The following is a 19,457-nucleotide window of genomic DNA, read 5'->3' as shown; positions in this document are numbered from 1 at the left end:
ATATGGTCATTGGGTTCCTTGTGCTAAAAAATGCAGTGTCCTAGTCCATAATACTATTCTTTAATATACATCTTTTATACAGTATATATATACACTATGTGTGTGTGTTTGTGTATGTATGTATGTATATATAATCTGTTTTGTTACTTTAAAATGAACAACCATATAAATAAACAGCACTTTATTAATTTATTTGGAAAAAAAATTTGTAAAACATTAAAAAAATCAGCATTTGTTAGGGGGCAGATTTTTTTTTTTTTTTTTTTTTTTTAACTCCCACACAAACGAACAGGAGTACCCTATCCATATAAGTTAACTAGGCAATCGCCTATACTGCCAAGAAACCTCTCCATGATCAAATAGATGTGTCATCTCTTTGACCTCCTATCTTAGGTTCGTGTACTTCCTGATTTTTTCCGCATGGATTTTCTGCAGATTGCCAAGGTTTGGTACCGCTATGTCTACATCTTCAATGTGAGATTTTGGGGAGGGGGGTCGCCCATTGAATATTCGAATAGGGCACACTTGCTAGTCCAGAGTTGATCTTGTACACACTACAACCCGATTTATTCACCGAATTCTGCTTAGCTAGTAGCGAAATTGGCGCATATCCCCCCCCACCCCAAACCGGCTTTTCGTACTCGTTAAAAACCATACGATACTAGTCGTCACTTGAAGGGTGCAAACCTAGAGGTACGGTAGTTTCCCCACAGCATTTAATTTACAAATAAAAAATATGAATTTCACATAATGGCATTCATACTCGTATGCCACTCCTCTCTTCTACAGTGGTAACAAATTTTTCTCTAAAACAAATTCCACGAAAGCGAAGATATATATCACATAAAATTATATTCTACCTACTTTTCACTAAATCTTGGGTCTCTTTGCTCACAGATGAAGGACGAGGGGTGCTCCATAACCCAAAAGGTTTAAAGTTGCTACCTGACATTGATGCCATTGTGGTTGCCATAGAAACTGAAATGTTTAAACTTGACTCTTTACTACCCTGTGGCTCTATGTAATTGATTTATTAATAATTATAAATCAGAAATTTTGAATCACATTTCAATTAAAAACTTTCCGGGTGGTAGCAAATTGAATTATTCTCCAAACATATTAAGACATATAGTTGGGGGATAGTATGTTATATAGACTGTACTTGAAGGATAGTGCATTGCGGGGAATTTTTAATTTAGTATGGAGTTGGGTCGTTGTAGGGTTTTAGTTGAACCAGCGATGTGAGTATATTAGCATTAGTAGAGATATATGATGCAAGAAAATCAACTTATACAGCATCAGCCAAAAAAAAAAAAAAAAACCTTCCCATTTCACCCATCCATTCGGTCCAAATGTTTGTCTAGTGCTGCCTTGAATTTACTGAAGCTGCCAACTTCTACAACGACAGATGGAAGTGTGTTCCCGCAATCAACCACCCACTGACTAAAGGCCAATTTTCCCACATCTATTCTACAACTGCCTTTTATCAATTTGAATTTCAACTCAAGGCGTGGCCTGACAATTGCCTTATACAAAGGGATAATCACCTCCTTTCCTCTACTAGCAAAATTCCGTTATATCATTGACAACTCTCGACGACCTGTTCTAGCAACCTATCTGCACTTCTTCGAAAACTTCATATATCACTGCACGATTAGAATCTGGTCGTGTCATTTTCTACCATCATAAGTGTAGTACAACCCTGTTGGTACGTTTCTCTGGGAATAATTCTACCCATATGCAGTATTATTATTATTATTGCTCTTATATCATTTCTCCCTATTTGGGGATTCCGCTTCGTGACGGGTATTGCTACCAAGTATACAGGGTAGTTGTTACTATGTATGGTGTGACTGTTGGTCGGAAAAATCTCTGACTATCCTACGGGTGTTCCGGATTGCGACTTTCTGGAGTTACTTGTAGGTGTTCTCTGGGAGAGCTATTTCTGCTAGGCTGTTATGTAGGGTCTTTCGCAGGCACCATACCTGTGGGTGACACAATGATCGGGATGGCCGTTACTTGTTGCATATGTCACATCTATTTGATCTCCTGTCTTAGGTCCGTGTACTAACTAATTTTTCCCACATGGGTGTTCTGTAGGTTACCAGGGTTGGGTACCGCTATATCAAACAGATAGTCTTTTGCTCCTTGTCCACAAGGGTTATGTCCGGTAAGATGTGCAGGACTGTCATTTCCGTTTTTATAGCGTGGTCCCAGGACAGCTTGTGGGATTGGGTCTCTAGTCCTGCCTGGGTTGCTACTTGTAGTACAGTACACTTTCATTGATCAACTGGTATTTCCTTGTTAGCTTCTGAAGTATTATCCTGGCTACCAGGTCGTGTCTAAGACTGTACTCAGTCTGCGTGATCACTTTATATCCCACAGTGATATGTTGGATCCTTTCTGAGGCCAGGTGCATCGTGGACATCTTGTCATCGAACGCTAAGGGCTCCTTGGCGATATATTTTCTATAGTTCCTGGTGTTGATTACCTAGTCTAGGATGGCGAGAATGAATCCTTCAGTCTCGGGGAAGAGCGATGGGGAAGAGATCCGGCTCGTGAGCCATGCATTGGAAGCAATTTTATCTGTGTGATCTAGATGGAGATCATTGTAGTGTCTGCCATGGAGAGCCTTCTCTGCCCATCTTTCTAGCTTCGTTTGTGCCTCCTGGTTGAGGGGGGGGGACTCCTCGCTTAGGTTGAGTGGGTTATACCCCTTGTCTATCTTCCTTATGGCCTGGCGGAGTGCTGCTGTGAGTTTCTGAAAGTAATTCTTCCGGTTAACTATCGCTGTCTTCTGTTGCTCAAGGTGGTCTATCAGCCCACTTCCTTCATCTTTCTGGGCAATTGATACACTCTCTCCACGGCTGATTTCGGGTGGTGACGGCGGCACCTCATCATTGTCGTTCTCATTATATATCCTCCAGTTCGGTGTTAGTCCAATCATTGACCCCGAAGGAGGAGTATGGTAGCACTGGGACAGTCTGCGTGGGCAGCACAGTGGTATCGTCACCGTCCTCCCCACAACAGGTGCAAAAGGCCCGGGTTCGAATCCCGTCGATGATGCGAGGAACTTTAATGGGCTTTTTTTACTCCGTGGCTGAGTTAGTCGATCTCAAGCGTAGATAGCAAGGTTCCCCCCCCCCCAGAATCTGGGTTTTTCTTCCAGCAAAACAGACAAATCGACCATAGCGCACACGCAATTAACAGACATATGACACACAGCACGGCAAATGAATTTAATTATTCGGGTGGCCCATAAATAATAGTTAGCACTGGGACTGAATACGTGTTTATGGCTTTAACTGTATTCCCTCCGTTCAGCTTTGCTTTCAATAGGCGTCTAAGTCTCTGATGGTATTTTTTTTTGGTCAGACGGAACTTAATTTCCTTGTGCTATATCTGCTAAGCCTGCATAATCCCCACGTATTTGTAGCCCTCTCCCTCTGCCATAGCTTCGATATTTTTACCAGTTTGCAGCAGTTTCAGTTGACTAATTTTCCGTGCAGAAATCCGCGGGAATTGCATTCGATATTAGGATGGAACCAAATTCCATCCGAATATCATCGCTGAATTCTTCGGTGATCTGGAGTAGTTGCTAGAGCTGCTTCTCGGTTCCCGCGTAGAGCTTGATATCATCAATATACAGCAGGTGGGTGAGGGTGTAAAGATTCTTACGTCCTTTTTTGAGCTTATATCCGTTCTTCCTACTGTTGAGCATCGTGGATAGCGGGTAAAGTGCTAGACAGAACTATAATGGGCTCAGCGCATCCCCCTGAAAGATTTCTATCCTCATTGGGATTGGCTTGTGTTTTCGACCGTAATGATGTCACTAATGGGATTGACTTTGCAGATGTTCAGTGCGTTCGACTCCGTGCGTCGAAGGCCTTGCGGTAATCAATGTAAATTAGATAACCTAATACGAAACACTGTATTAGGAATCTGTTAGCTTATCATATTATCAATTAATCAAAAATATTATTAATCTTCTTAAATTTCATTGCTAATTAAATTGTATTTAAACGGAAATCATGACCCAGACTAGAGCTGAAAAGCAAAGATCACGGACTAGTGAGAGTGCTGTGGCTAGAGGGAGAAACGAAGGGAACGATTCTCCAACGCCTCACAGTCTCAAAAAATGTGCGAAATGTGAAATGTTTGCAGATCTTTCAAAAACCGGAAATGATCTACCCAAGGAGAAATTGTTGAAGTTAAACTAAGAAAGGCACCCGGGGTGGATGGGATCTATCCACTTAAATTAAAGGAGGCAGCAAAGGAAGTAAGCAAACCCTTAGCCATAATTATGAGAGCTTCCCTGGAATCAGGGGAGACCCACAGACTGGAGATGTGCAAATGTGACCCCAATTCACAAAGGAGGATCAAAGGCTGACACAAGTAGTTATAGACCTGTGAGTTTAACTTCTGTTCTAGGATAATTAATGGAGGCACTGGTTAAAGAAGCACTGCACGATCATCTAGACAAGACTTCAGTTATAGCTCGGACACATCATGGTTTTGTTAAGGGGAAATCTTGCCTGACCAATTTGATTGGATAAAATGATGCAGTCACAAAAGAACTGGATGCTGGGAATAACTTCGATATTATATACTTGGATCTTAGAAAGGCTTTTGATACTGCTGCACAAATTGGAGCAGGGTGGCATTGGAGGCAAATTGCTGCTATGGATAATGGGGTGTTTGAGGGGGAGAAGACAGAGAGTGGTAATCAATGGACACTGCTCATCGTGGACTAATCTTATTAGTGGAGTCCCTCAGAGTTCAGTGTTGGATCCATTATTGATTTCTGTATTTATAAATGATATTGATGATGGTATATCAAGCTTAATGTCCAAGTTTGCAGATGATACAAAGGTTGGCAGGGTTGTCAACGACACTACTGACACTATGCTGCTGCAACAGGATCTGGAAAGATTGAGCAGATGGGCTGAGAGGTGGCAAATGAAGTTTCACATTGACAAATGTAAAGTACTACGTATGGGAAACAGCAACCCCAGAGCAACGTATCTGTGGTACTATCTGTACAACGTATCTGTAAAACTGTGGTACTACACTGACAGTGGTAGAGAATGAAAAGGTCCTGGGGGTAATTGTGCAGGCAGATATGACGTTCTCTGAGCAGTGCAGAGGGGCTACAAGAGTAGCTCATGGTGTATTGTCAATGATATACAGGAATTTTTCTAGCAGGGATAAGGACGTGATTATACCCTTGTATAAGGCAATGGTCAGGCCACACCTAGAGTACTGTATACAGGTCTGGAAGCCTCATTTCAAGAAGGATGTAGAGCTGCTGGAACGAGTACAGAGAAGGGCAACAAGATTAGAGAATGGAACAAAGGGGTGCTCTTACGAAGAAAGGCTTAAGTTTTGCAAATTACAGTGTCTGGAGACTAGGCACCAGCGAGATGATCTGATAGAGGTGTATAAAGCTTTGAATGGTTTGAACATTCTCAATGCTGATGGGATTCATCCTCTTGCTCAGAATTATCACCCGAGAGGGCATAAATTCAAATTAAGAAAAGACAGATGTAGGATAGACGTGCGGAAATTTGCCTTTAGCCAGCGGGTAGTTGGTTTGTGAAACAGTCTTCCATCCTTTGTTTTGGAAGTTGATAGCCTAAATAAATTTAAGGCTGAGCTGGACAGGTATTTCGAACGAACAGAGGGGTGAAGTGGAAGTGGTTTTTTTTTTTCTTCGTTTGGCTGATGCTGCATAAGCTTGCTTTCTTGCATCTAATGCTAATGCTAAAATTCTTCCCTTTCTTGCTTTCTTGGTGATTTCCTTCTACTTTTGTGCAGGAGTTTTTTTTTTTTTTTTGGCTGGTGCGGCATAAGCCTCAGACTTTCTTGCACCAAATGGCTAATAATAATAGCACTGAACGCCCTCTCCAAGTTATTATAGACAGCTAATTCATGGTTTCAACGATAACAATTCTCTGTCACAGCATAGTAATTTCGCCACGTGTCACTCGTGATTTGATTAGATTTTGGTAGTTGTTGGCACATCGGCTTCTGTGGCCATATTGCACCTCCCAAGGTTTTTGCAGTACTTTGATCCAAGCCCGAGGCGGGAATCGAACCCGCGACCTTTGGGTTGCCGGGAAGGTACTTTACCCACTCGTCTAGCCCGGTCGGCCGTGTCACTCGTCGTAAGAGGTCTTTTTTTCGAGTTTCGTCATAAACTATAGGAAATTCTAGTTTCTTACATTGAGGCTGTAGTTAGCCAATCTCAGACTAAGGGTTCTACCGTGATTTATACTCGGAGTTGTTAGCCCTCATAACATAAAAATCATTGCACAAACGCATATCTCTACCAGTTAACACAAAACACAACGAGGCGATACGACTTAAGTTACAATTGCATCTAAAAATGAACAATAACACAAAAACGAGCGGACTAATTTCATAAACTAGGACCCATAGCTACTCTATCATCACAAAATTCCATAGACGTCGCAAATGAACCTGGAAGAAAACCATTTTTGCATATGACACACACACACAGGCGCATCCATTTCATGCTAGGTTGTGTCGGTTGATAAACAAGCTATATAGAACGATTAGACGACTGTATATCTCAATCGTCTAATTATACTGGAGAGCGACATAAATGCCAAATCGTATCTGAGCTTGTTACTGATCAGGCACAATTAGAACGGTTGGATGATTATTTCTATAGACAGTGAGGCGTTAAAAATATAAATGCAACTACCACCATGCCCAATGTGCGAAAAGAGTTAGATGACAAACAGGCATCAACTGTGAACAGTCGATTACAGTTGTTGCTGTTTTGATTTTAGGCTAATCAGCAATAGACCATAATGTGCTGGATACTACGTCTGTAAATTTTGTGTTGTCTGTTGTCGATTTGCTGGACGAAAAACCCGACAAGAAAAACGCTTGCTACCCTCGCCTGAAAACACGAAATTAGCCAAGTTCAAAAAAGACATACAAAAGTTCTTCGCTTCTTTGACAGGATTTGATTTCTGGTCTTTTCCAGCCAGTGTGGGGAGGATAGTGATTCTACTAATAATACTACCCACAAGGACTGGTCAATCATATACCGGATCTCAATCCCATTGAGAATCTGGAACGAATTGCAAAGGCATGTTCTTCAGCAGAATCCTCTTCCAACATCCTTCTAATAATTGTAGACAGTTCTTTTATACGAAGGATCCATTATTCTTCTTGTCACTTTTCAACACCTTATTGATTCCATTCCATATTCTTTTGAACAGATGTCCAATCCAAAGGGGTCCATGGTATTATTAAAATGGCCAGGCAGTTAGCTAAACTAGTTAACCTTTGTTAACATGAACATAAAATATTTTTAACCACTATCTTCTACATTTAAAGAATGGGTTGAGGCATTTGTTATAATGATACAAGTTGAACTAATTTTACGTCCGCCAAAAATACCATAATCAAAATGTTCCTTTCTAATTGTTTTTTTTTTTAACTTTGCCAAACTATCTGCATCAGCCATCCTTGCTGTCAAGGAAATCCCCTGTGAAAGGTTCTCTCCTCGCAGTGCACCAGACAACCACACTGGAGATTTCCTCAACCAGAGGCAAAGTGCACGTTGCATTGGAGTGGGGATAGAGCGCCCCTGATACGATCCTCCCTGTCGCAGATGTCATCAACAGGCAGCCCCCACACGCCATTCCCTTTGACAACTGGGCGTTCGTGGATGTACAGTTCTGCAGGGATGAGGAAGCTGCTCTCTCCCCTAAAGAGGTCGCTGTCATAGTTTGCAAAGAACTGTATAAGAATACAGTATTGAACGGGGCAGGTAAGTTCTCCTCGCTCCCGAATCAGTTAAAGTTCCGCAACCTCTGGCTCTGCAACCAGGCCTTCCATGGGAACGTAGAGTTTTCCCAGCACCTTTTTTCGGGTCATGGATCAGACCGATCACCAGGTCACACCAGACGATCCTTACTGAAGAGGAGAGAGCAAGCTACCTTCAGCAAATCCTCCCATCTAAAACCGTCGTAGAGATCAAGGACTTCTCCAGCCCTGATAGTCATTGACGCCACCTAAGGAAAATGACCGATTCTAATGTTATTGGGACCACTGTGCGCAGGTAATATTTACACTCAATGGCTTGAGCGTGAAGATGAGATGAGAATTGGAGTCCAGTAAAATAAAAATAAGGAGAGAGATGACTTGTCCATGTTTGATTAGCGCATAAATATAACTTGCAAATATATGTTATAATATTCACAATGTATAATCAACCTTACCTCTTATTTAACCAAAAGTCAAATTGGTTGCTTGGAATTCACTTGGCTACACTGATGTTACTCTCAGACTATTATATAACTCAGAATAAAGTTCACTTAGTGTGAGAATAGTGATTATAATCCAGTGCTCCCGACGAGGCTTAGATGTGAACGATACAATTGTAAAAGGATTTTTGTAGTTTGTGCAAGCGTTAAGGTTCTCGCTGTGCTTTAAAGAAACTAGAAAATGCATTATGGCTGTGGTTTGATGCTACTTTTCAGTTAGAACCTTATAAAAGCAGCATCAAAAGAATGACCTAAAAGATTGATGGTGCAGAAAGTATTACAGCAAGTAACGGATTGGCTGTTAGTGAAAAATGTCATATTCATGCATTGAGAGATCCTGTGATCAGCTACTTCATCGGAGAACTCCACAATTTACACGAAACAGGTTGAAATTGTCACATAGAGCAGTAGTTCTCGTCGGGTAAAACTTTTGGGGATACGCCGTGAGGGCTCAAAAGTCGTCAAGTTGGCAACACTGCTACTGAGAACTGAGTGACAAAGCACGGCACTCAATTCTCCCTCCCTCCCCTTCCCAAGAGCCGAACGTACCCTAACAGCTGATCTCCCAGTCAAAACATCCATTCTAAGTGAGCAAATGTGCCTTCTTACTGCTCTATGTATTTGTTGTGATTTATTTCACTTGCTGTGCTTCAGTTTACTTGAACTTAAATGAACGTGTTTCTGAAGTGACCTGAAACATGGATAATTAAGAAAAGTAACGTGGAGCCGGAGCCGATAGCTTCTACATCGACATTCTACGTCATCATCCCATGTGAATAAAGAGGTGGATTCAGCAGTAACTAAAAGTTAATCAAGTGATTAAAAAAAAAAAACGTAAATATCATGAATCAATTTACATTTCAGCTTTACATGAACAGGAAATTCAGAACCAGATCCCCAGTGCATTGTTTGCTCTGAAGTCCTGTCACAAAATTCTACGAAACCGTCTCTTTTACAGCGACACATTGAAACAAAACATGAGCATTTAAAAACGCCCTTAGGCTATTTTGAACGTTAATAGAAAAACCGTAATTAAGCATTTTTCTGGTGTAGAAGAAAATGAAAGTTTGCTTAAAGCATCTTACAAAGTAAGCCTTCAAATTACCAAAGCCTCTCAATTGGCAAGACTCATTCTTCCAGCAGCAGAAGAGTTTCGTTTGGTCAAAAAGAGGCAAACTACGTCAGAACCATTCCTTTGTTAAACGAGTTTCCAGGAGAATTAAAGATGTAGCCTGTAATATTAAGGACCAACTCATTCAAGCTATTCAATGTAGCCCATGGTTTGCCTTTCAAGTGCCAAACAACCTTTAATGGAAAAATTGTATTTCTGTATGTACTGACGGAGCAAAAGCAATGAGTGGTTATTTCACAGGACTAGTAGATCGTATTAAACAAGTTGCACCAGAATGTAAGCTCATTCATTGTTGTCTTCACCGTGAAGCAATGATAGCTAAATTTCTCCCATATGATTTGGGATATTTTTATGCAAGTGTAAAAATGGTTAATTTCATCAAAACCCGACAATTGAAGTCTCGACTTTTTTCAATTATGTGTGAAATGGATAAGAGATTGCTACTTCACACAGAAGTATATTGGTTGGTCACGAGGAAATGTTCTTTGAATTCCACAATAAAGTACACCTTTTCATGGACGAGTTCTTTCTTTGAGACTACAAGACTTGGAATGGTTTTGACGGTTAGCATATTTAGCTGATATTTTTGAAAAAGTGCTAACATTTGGAATTTATTGCAAGGAGACACTGTTGATGTGTTCGACGTTGAGAAGAAAACAGGTCATGGTAAAAAAACAAGAATAGATTCGAGACCCCTTCACACCTTATTTGGAAAAATGTAAGCTTCCATTGTCCAATAAAGAAGAGTTTGAGATATATATATATATACAGGGTGTTTCAGAACTTCTAAGAGGGGTAGGGTACATCCTGACAACTCGAAATCATATAGCAATGTGGGGTCGGAAATGCTTTCCTGAAGCGGTGTTGTACACAGAAGCACCATAAAGAAAAGAGACCGTAAGTGAGAAATCGTTTTAATAATACATGAAAAGAAGCAAAAGGTACATGGATTAAAGTAAGTGTTCGAAGTTTCTTCCACAGGCTACAATGCACGCCTCACATCTCCGACGCATGGACATCCGAACATTCCAGGCGAATTTCGAATTTCTTCGGCAGCTACTGCGATTCTTGCAACCAGCTCCTCAGCATTGTCAACAGAGGTGTCATAAACTAGCGATTTCATATGACCCCAGAAATAAAAATCAAGACATGATAGGCCGGGTGACTGAGCAGGCCAACGCACGGGACCACCACGTCCGATCCACTGTTGACCAAATGTGACATCCAGGTAGTTACGAACATCTCCGCTATAATGGGCAGGGGCTCCATCGTGTTGGAACCACATTGTCTGTTGCGTCGATGCAGAAATCTGTTCATCTCTCAAAAGTTGTGGCAATACTTGCTGCAGAAAGATCAAGTAGATAGGTCCGGTTAGACGACACGGTAACAGGTAAGGTCCGATGAGGTGATCTCCCATAATACCTGCCCATACATTGACCGAAAATCGAATCTGTGCTGCACGACGTCGTATTGCATGCGGGTTCTCGACCGCCCAGATATGGTCGTTATGCGTGTTGAAAATTCCTTCCCTTGTGAAGGATGCCTCATCGGAAAATAACACTTCAGCAGGAAAAAGGGGATTTGTAGCACATTTTCCAAGGTACCACTGTGCGAAAGCAATACGAGGTTGAAGAAACTTCGAACACTTACTTTAATCCATGTACCTTTTGCTTCTTTTCATGTATTATTAAAACGATTTCTCACTTACGGTCTCTTTTCTTTATGGTGCTTCTGTGTACAACACCGCTTCAGGAAAGCATTTCCGACCCCACATTGCTATATGATTTCGAGTTGTCAGGATGTACCCTACCCCTCTTAGAAGTTCTGAAACGTTTAACTGAATCACCCTGTATACACAGTCCTGAACAAAGTATGTAATTACCCAATTTCAGGCAAAGTGAAGGTTCAAAGGTTTACAGTAAGACAATGAACGTGATGGGAAAGCAATCAAAAAAACATGCTCGACTGATTCAAATCAACTGTGCCCATAAAAGTGGCAGAACTAAAACAAAACCTGAGCATTTAAAAACAAGCCCTTAGGCTATTTTGAACGTTAGTAGAAAAACCGTAATTAAGCATTTTATTGGTGTAGAAGAAAATGAAAGTTCGCTTAAAGCATCTTACAAAATAAGTCTTCAAATTACCAAACCGGAAAGGCTCACTCAATAGGCGAGACTCATTCTTCCATACTTCTTGGTTTCCAGCACCAGGAAAGTACATAATCAAAGACCCTCTGCAACAAACACAGCAAAATTGTCCATTAATAGCGAAAGCGCCAAGATATTTCTTAAAAATGAAGCAAGTGCAGAGGAACTCGCATAAAGATGCAAAATCTCACATATATAAGTCCATAGAAAATGGCAGGGTTGTCAAGGGCACTACTGACACTATGCTGCTGCAACAGGATCTGGAAAGGTTGAGCAGATGGGCTGAGAGGTGGCAAATGAAGTTTAAAATTGACAAATGTAAAGTACTACACATGGGAAACAGCAACCCCAGAACGTATCAACTCTGTGGTACTACACTGACAGTGGTAGAGAATGAAACGGACTTGGGGGTGGTTGTGCAGGCAGATATGAAGTTCTCTGAGCAGTGCAGACAGGCTGCAAGAGTAGCTCATGGAGTATTGTCAATGATATACAGGAATAAGTTGATTATTCCCTTGTATAAGGCAATGGTCAGACCACACCTAGAGTACTGTATACAGGTCTGGAAGCCTCATTTCAAGAAGGATGTAGAGCTGCCGGAACGAGTTTAGAGAAGGGCAACAAGATTAGTGAATGGAACAAAGGGGTGCTCTTACGAAGAAAGGCTTAAGTTTTGCAAATTGCAGTGTCTGGAGACTAGGCACCAGTGAGGTGATCTGATAGAGGTGTATGAATGGTTTGAGCATACTCAATGCTGATGGGATTCTTCCTCTAGCTCAGAAAAATCACCTGAGAGGGCATAAATTCAAATTGAGGAAAGACAGATGTAGGATAGACGTGCGGAAATTTGCCTTTAGCCAGCGGGTGGGTGGTTGGTGGAACAGACTTCCATCCCTTGTAGTGGAGGTTGATAGCCTAAATAAGTTTAAGGCTAAAAGCTGGACAGGTATTTTGAACGAACAGAGGGGTGAAGTGGAAGTGGGGTTTTTTTTTTTTTTTTTGGCTGATGCTGCATAAGCTTGCTTTCTTGCATCAAATGCCTCTACTAATGCTAATGCTAAATGTAAAACGTAGACATGGACATGTGTCCATACAGGTCATCTAATTTCAGGGTTTTTCCATAATCGCCATTCCAAATTCTAAGTAACTGTTATGATTATTCTTTTTGTCCATTAACAGTACTTTTATACCATGGTGGTTCCCTTATAAATGGCCTGTTTATACTCTGTATGGCCAAGGCCAGAAGGTGTTCACAACTTCATTGCATGCAATGCAATAGTGCAAAAGTTAACAGGCTGGGCACTTTTGTGGCAGCATATGGACTTGATCCTGCACTGTGTGCAAAATTGCAACACACATTACCCCGGACCACTTTTCTGTTCCTCTCCTTGAATTACATCTACATATGACTCCATAATTTTCTATCAAAGTTAAGTGGGAGAGGCCTGAAACTGACCATTTTATCTCTTGCATCTCTATGATGAAACCCAAAGCATTTGCCCACCTAGGTCAATTGGGATTTATCCAAAATATCTTCTGCCTCAAAGCTTCACACACAATTCAATCTGCAGCATTTCTAACCATCCTTGTAATTAAAAATAGAACAAATCATAGCAGGAAAATACTGGAAAGGAGAAAAGATAAAGTATAGGAGGGGGAAAGAAAAAAAAAAAACACAACAGCATGCAGATAATTTATTAAATTAATATAAATTAACATTACATTGAATTGATTATAGGAAATATTGTGGTGTTAGCCTGTGGAATCTCACTGCTGGGCAAAGGCCACCCCAGACTTTCTCCATTCATCCACCCATAAAGGATGTTAACTCATCTCTCCACCTGGTTTTGTCTTCCTGTTCCTTTCCTCCCCTTGGTAGCCAAGCAGTTGAGCTTTTCCCACAAGTCCTGTTTTCTGGCAAGATGTTCTGCCCACTTCAAGGACTTGGATGTCTTGATGGCATCATTGATTTTAGTTTTTTTTGTCTGATGGAAGTAGATTTTATTCTGCCTTTTTTGGTTATACCCAGCATACTTCTTTCCATGCTCATTGGTATGTTGTTTTACTGTCAAATGGCTGTGTATGTTAAGAGTGGGTAGGGGACAGGATGTTTCAAACATTAACTAAAAAAAAAAAAGACTAGTACAGTAGAAACAGTGCTTCTTCTTTGGACCAAGGTTTAAGTAATAATCCCTTGGTCAGGGGCAAGGGGTATAACAAAAATGTTCTGGAATTTAGTACTGCTGGAAGTTTGAATGTCTTACACATCAAGTGCAAATAAAGAAACAGAAACCAGAAGTCATTACTGATTTATCATATTAAACAGTTTCTCCTATGTACAGAAATTGCTACTAAACTTCAACAGGTTAAACTTGGGAAGTGCTACTGCTATCTGCATACAATTATTAAATAACCTAAATTAAACAAAACAATTAAGCTGTAAAGCAAAAGAAATCAAGTTAACAAGCAAAAGTCAATACTCATCTAGGAAAGCACAACAAAAGGATTCAGAAAGGTGTAACTGTTGTCTAGAATAAATGAAAAACTATACCCATGCACAGATAAAAAAAAAAAAAAAAAAAAAAAAAAAAAAAGCAAGTACTGAGAATCACTATGCAATGCAAAAAAAATTTAAGTTTTGGGGAACCAGTAACGTCACAGAAGACTCTTCCACTGAATTCCAGAATGTTCACATTTCTTTCATGGCCTGTTTTCACAACCACAGATGTCACATCTTAAACATGAAACAACTCCAGGAAACTAAGTTAATGTAAACTTAATTTTTTTTTTTTTTTTTTTTCAACTTTTGTCAACTAGAACATTTCTCAGTTGATGAGACTAAACAACACAAATATGCAAAATAAGATCTCATTAATTTGTACAGAAATTAAAATAAATCACAACTCTACTAAAATAAACAAACACTCAAAAACAGACAAAATAAGAGTAGGGGCCAACCATACAGAGACCTTTTCAAGAAATTAATTTCCATGTTTCTATCATCACAGAATCTGCAGTCTTCATTTGTTCGCATCCAACTATAAAGTACAAAAACATGCACGAGTAATTAAAGTTCTGTCATACACTTAGGCTCAGAGATTGGGTCTAGTTAACAGTGAAATTTACATTTCATATTTTGGTTTGCTTGGGTTGTTGCATGCAGAGAGGGAGTCATCCATAGTAATTTTACTGGCAATATACATGCCATGACATGAATGGCAAAATTTGGTAATTCCTAGTGGCAGATGCCTCTTTGAAGAAGTTATCACTGAAGTTTCCCAAAACTTAGTCTTGGGAAAACAATTTCTATTAAGATTATTACTATATTTAATGCCATTCATATGCCATGTGAAATTAATAATATGTAGTTTATTAAGCTATTCACCTTAATGTATACAGTAGTTTAGGCAAACAGCTTAAACGATACCATTAATTTCATGTGGTATATGAGTGGTATTAAATATAGTAATAATGGAAAACAACCACAACACCATTCCCAACTATATTAGAAACTATTTCTCTTATAGTCAGTGTTATTTGTTTTTGAATTCTTTCATGGATTCAGTTTATTTGCATTATGTCAGGCAGCAGTAGTGCCTACATTTGCAGGATTGTCTGCCACTCTGCTTCCTGGGTAAGTATTGCGTCTTGCATGTTAATTTCATTTTGCAGTTTCACTCCGTCTGTGTTAGGGAAGATCAGAACTGTATAGATAATGGAAAATGAGCTCAGTTTAATCATAATTTCCACCAAATGATGAAGTGAATGTCCAAGGGTATTTGCAAAAATACTAATTGAAGCTATTAATATTATGATTAAGACAGCATACCGAGTGATTAAAACAGTATGCAAACAATTATTGCATACTGCGATTTAATCCTCTCCTGTCCCACTGGGAAGAGAGAGATTCTGATAGAAAACCATTCTTACAACACTAAATAATTAGATACACAATGCAGCTTATAATTTATTTACTGCTGAAAATTACAATGAAATTTACCAGCATAGTGTATTAAAGCATCTGACAAAGATCTAAAAACAAAACCCATGAGAGGGAAGTTGTGCACCCTGAGCAAAGTGGCTGTACAAAATTTTTATATGGCAATAACTTAAAATAGGCTGAAATTAAGCAAATAATACTGAACAATCTAAGTCACAACCATATATTTATCAGGTACTCTGTGCAATATTTTAAGACTTTTTTTTTTTCTTTTTTTTTTTTATATACTCACAATAATACAGTCTGTGACAACAGGATAATTTATTGTTTCAAATAGACAGACAGCAAAGAATTCCACAATCATTCACCAAAACTATGCTGAAAAATTAAGTACTAAGCATATTTGCACACTAACTTTTTTTTTTTTTTTTAATTGATAACCTTTAAGATTCTATGGAAGTAAATGATTACATATCAGTTGATATAAATAGCTATTCTGCATATTGCTCTATGTAGCATCTTCTATAAGTTTGTATATTTATTTTACAAATTCAACACTGTATTAGCAAGTGTCAATTGTTAAAATCTACTTAGTCAAGCTGCCCTTCAGTGACAATCGATGAAATACCATGGTTACACGTTAAATGTGAACTATCACAAAACACTGTATCCTAAATAATTTATTTTGCATACTTCAAGATTCAGCTTCTGAAATGCTTTTCTAAAATAGATTGGCTATATTGATGTGTATACAATACATATGGGTGTGTAGTACGTATATGTAATTGTGTGTATTCAAGTGTGTGTAAATATATATATATGTATGTATATATATATATATATATATATCTTTATATAAAGTCTGTTTACAGAGGTTTTCATGGCTGTCTTATAAGTGTATAAAATGCCATGATCAGACATTCAGAACAAAACAATACCAAATTATACTTTGGTCCACAATACTGTTTTCCCCCCTCCCATTTTTTTGTACATATAATAATATTAATTCTGAGGATTCCTCACACTTCCCTCTCACTAAAGGAGGTCCAGGATATTCATGCAATTAAATGATATTTCAAACAATCCATAGAATCAAAATAATATCTACATAACATCTGCATGAATTAAATCACAATGAGTACACAAAGATTTACATCAGATCTAGAATTGCAAAGTCTGAAATTATGAATAATTTTACTCTTATGCTACAACCTTTATAAGAACTTATAAAATACAGGAACATTAGATGAAGCATTTTCCTATCAATTTCTAACCTAGCACCATGGTATTTACATAAAAAAAGTGAACTGTGAACAGACTGATATAAAACAAAAATGTTTTAGAAGAACTGGCAGACAGAACAATTCTAAAGGATAAATTGGGATATGGCAGTGGACGGTAAAGAGCATGCTTGAAAGGATTTATACACATTTACAGCAATATTTCAAATGTTGCTATCAAAATTTCAGTTTAAAAACATTAGGGTTGGCAACCATACAAAATATTTTTAGTTATGAGAGAGATGATAAACTGTCATAGAATGTAGCACTTTCATTTAAAATTATCATCACAGAATCTGCAGTTTTCATTTGTCCGCACTGTATACACACCTAACACACAATTTAAAATATGAAAACATGCATAGATTAATTACAAGTTCTACTCTGTTACATAAGCTAGGCAAGAATTAGTATAAGAAATCAAGTTCTCTTTCACACGTAAAACAAACTTCAGAGGTTTCTAATAAATATACAATGGAAATATATGCAAGAGAAAGGAAAGCATTATTTGACTTAAAAGTCCAGGAGGCATTTTAGCCCCAGGTTTAAGGAAGTTCATATTAAACAAGTTGTCTTAGGTGTCATAATTTAATGACTACCTTTCAATAAAGCTATAAATCAAAACTGAGATACTATTAATTGTGTTCCCATCAGTTAACTTTCACACTTCATGTTCACACACAAAAGTAGCTAAATGCTTAAAGAGAATTTGATTAATAAAAAAGCACAGCATTAAAGTTTCTTGATTCCAATACAGGATTATTATAACACTACCTTAAAATATGAAATGCAAATACAAATCTCAAACTTAAAATCATATGTATTAAGGTTTTCAGAGACCACCACCAACCTATACAGAAGTGCAAAGATTTGCATGTAATGAACAGAATCCTTAGTTATATAAATATTTCAACCATATGCAATATTTTATAACAAGGAAAGCATAAAATGCAATGAATGACAGTGGAGCAGCCTGTCTTAAATAACAAATGTTTCTAATAGTTTCTGTATTGTGTGTGTGCGTGTTTTGTGTGTGTGAGCAAGAATGCACGTACAAATGAGCACCTAAATCATATCTTACAAGAACTTAAATTTGTTGCTAACAAAGAAAACAATGCCATTCCTAATAAATGAGTATTTCACATCCTACAATATGACAAATTCAAATCTGTGAAGTGTATACATCAATGGATCTTTCGCCTACTCTTGGGAAATCTGTTTATACTTTTGTGGCCAGTTCCAAAACACTGTTCAGGAAAATAAATCTTCAGATATCAGGGGTTCAATGGAGTTATTCCAATGTTAAAAAAAAAAAAAAAAAAAAAAGGAAAAATGTAATAGTAATAATAATAATAATAATACTAAAAAATGCAATGAAAATAAGGCATGTCAAAAGGACAAAATCTATATTTTAGTCCACAGAATAAATTCTCAATAAATTCATAATATATTAAATACAGCATATCTGAAACTTTAAATGACTTCATTTTACGAATGACTACAATGAGACTATAATATGGATCAATTCTAGAAAAAACATATTACACAGGAAATTTCCACCATCAAAATACAGGATTTCTATTAAAAATTTTAAAATGCCAATGGCAAAAATCGATTATAGAAAATGGATTATCACAATATCTACAGATGTGCTAGGCACTGCACATATGGTAACAGCACAAAACAGCAAAGGTGCTTATGAAATATACCTGACCAGCAGGATGTAGTTCTGTTCTTTCAGGGTTAAGTATGTAAATTCTGAAGGCAATTTATGGAAATAGTGAAATTTGATTGCTTCTGAAGAGTTAACTAGGAAAGGACACCAAAGGAACACATTTTTGTTTCTGCAGGCTCACTTAACTGTAAATATCCACAGAGAATACTTTTTTGAATGACCCTTCCCCAAAACACAATAAAATCAAATCAATTAACACATTTTATTAAATGAATGTTAAAATGTCTTAAGCAGATATGATAGTTCCCAATACAATTAGGCAATTTCCTAAATTCAATTCACACATGTAGAAAAACTAAACATTTTAAACAAGAGAAAACCACGCACTGCATTTGCAATTTAGAAATAAAACATTGAAAGTATAAAATTTTTACATGTCTTAATAAAATTAAGTCATCTTCAAAATAAATCCCCTAGAACCAGGACAAGTACTACAAACATGACAAACTGTTTTAAAATTTTGATAACATAATACAATACAACTTGACTTTTCAACAATATTCTTATTTGGCTTTATGACTTATATGAATAAGTGACTGCAACAATATTCACTGCTGATATTAAATTAATATTCTTCTGGCACTTAAAATAGATACATTATATAAATTCTCCATAATATACTATACACAAACTGAGCATGTTTCAAAAGCAGGAGGATTATGTGAGACATGGGAATGGTAAAAAGCCACATGAAATGACATGTAAGCAGTAAAAATATCACACCCTAAATATTTCATTAATATCCTAATCTAACATAGTGGAAGAAATAACAAATGCTCTCTTTTTTTTTTTCTTTTTTTTTTTTAACAGCAACATTAAATCTTATCACATTGCCAGAGACTTCCATGAAGTCTACAGGTTAGTTATGGATACTAACATTTTTTTTTTTTTTCTCTCATACAAGACTTTATACAAGA

General features: G+C 37.9%; 1 protein-coding gene across 2 annotated transcripts in view; it reads right to left on the bottom strand.

The window, feature by feature from the left end:
- Positions 1–965, bottom strand: part of LOC150086502 (UPF0193 protein EVG1) — a 45,424-nt gene extending 44,459 nt beyond the window's left edge. Inside the window, exon 1 of one of the 2 annotated variants that reach the window (XM_090371440.1) lies at positions 865–965. In XM_090371440.1, coding sequence (XP_090227566.1) covers positions 865–961 — 97 coding nt within the window. In that variant the 5' untranslated portion in view covers positions 962–965. Of the gene's footprint in view, positions 1–860 lie in introns of both variants that reach the window. The other variant, XM_090371442.1, reaches the window with a different exon arrangement.
- Between the last annotated feature and the right edge of the window lie 18,492 nt (positions 966–19,457).

Source organism: Mastigoproctus giganteus, chromosome 4 (genome assembly GCF_048544385.1).
Source record: "Mastigoproctus giganteus isolate SK-2022 chromosome 4, ASM4854438v1, whole genome shotgun sequence".
NCBI classification, from domain to species: domain Eukaryota; kingdom Metazoa; phylum Arthropoda; class Arachnida; order Uropygi; family Thelyphonidae; genus Mastigoproctus; species Mastigoproctus giganteus.
The sequence above is the reverse complement of the archived record's forward strand: the minus strand, read 5'-3'. Positions and strand labels throughout refer to the sequence as shown.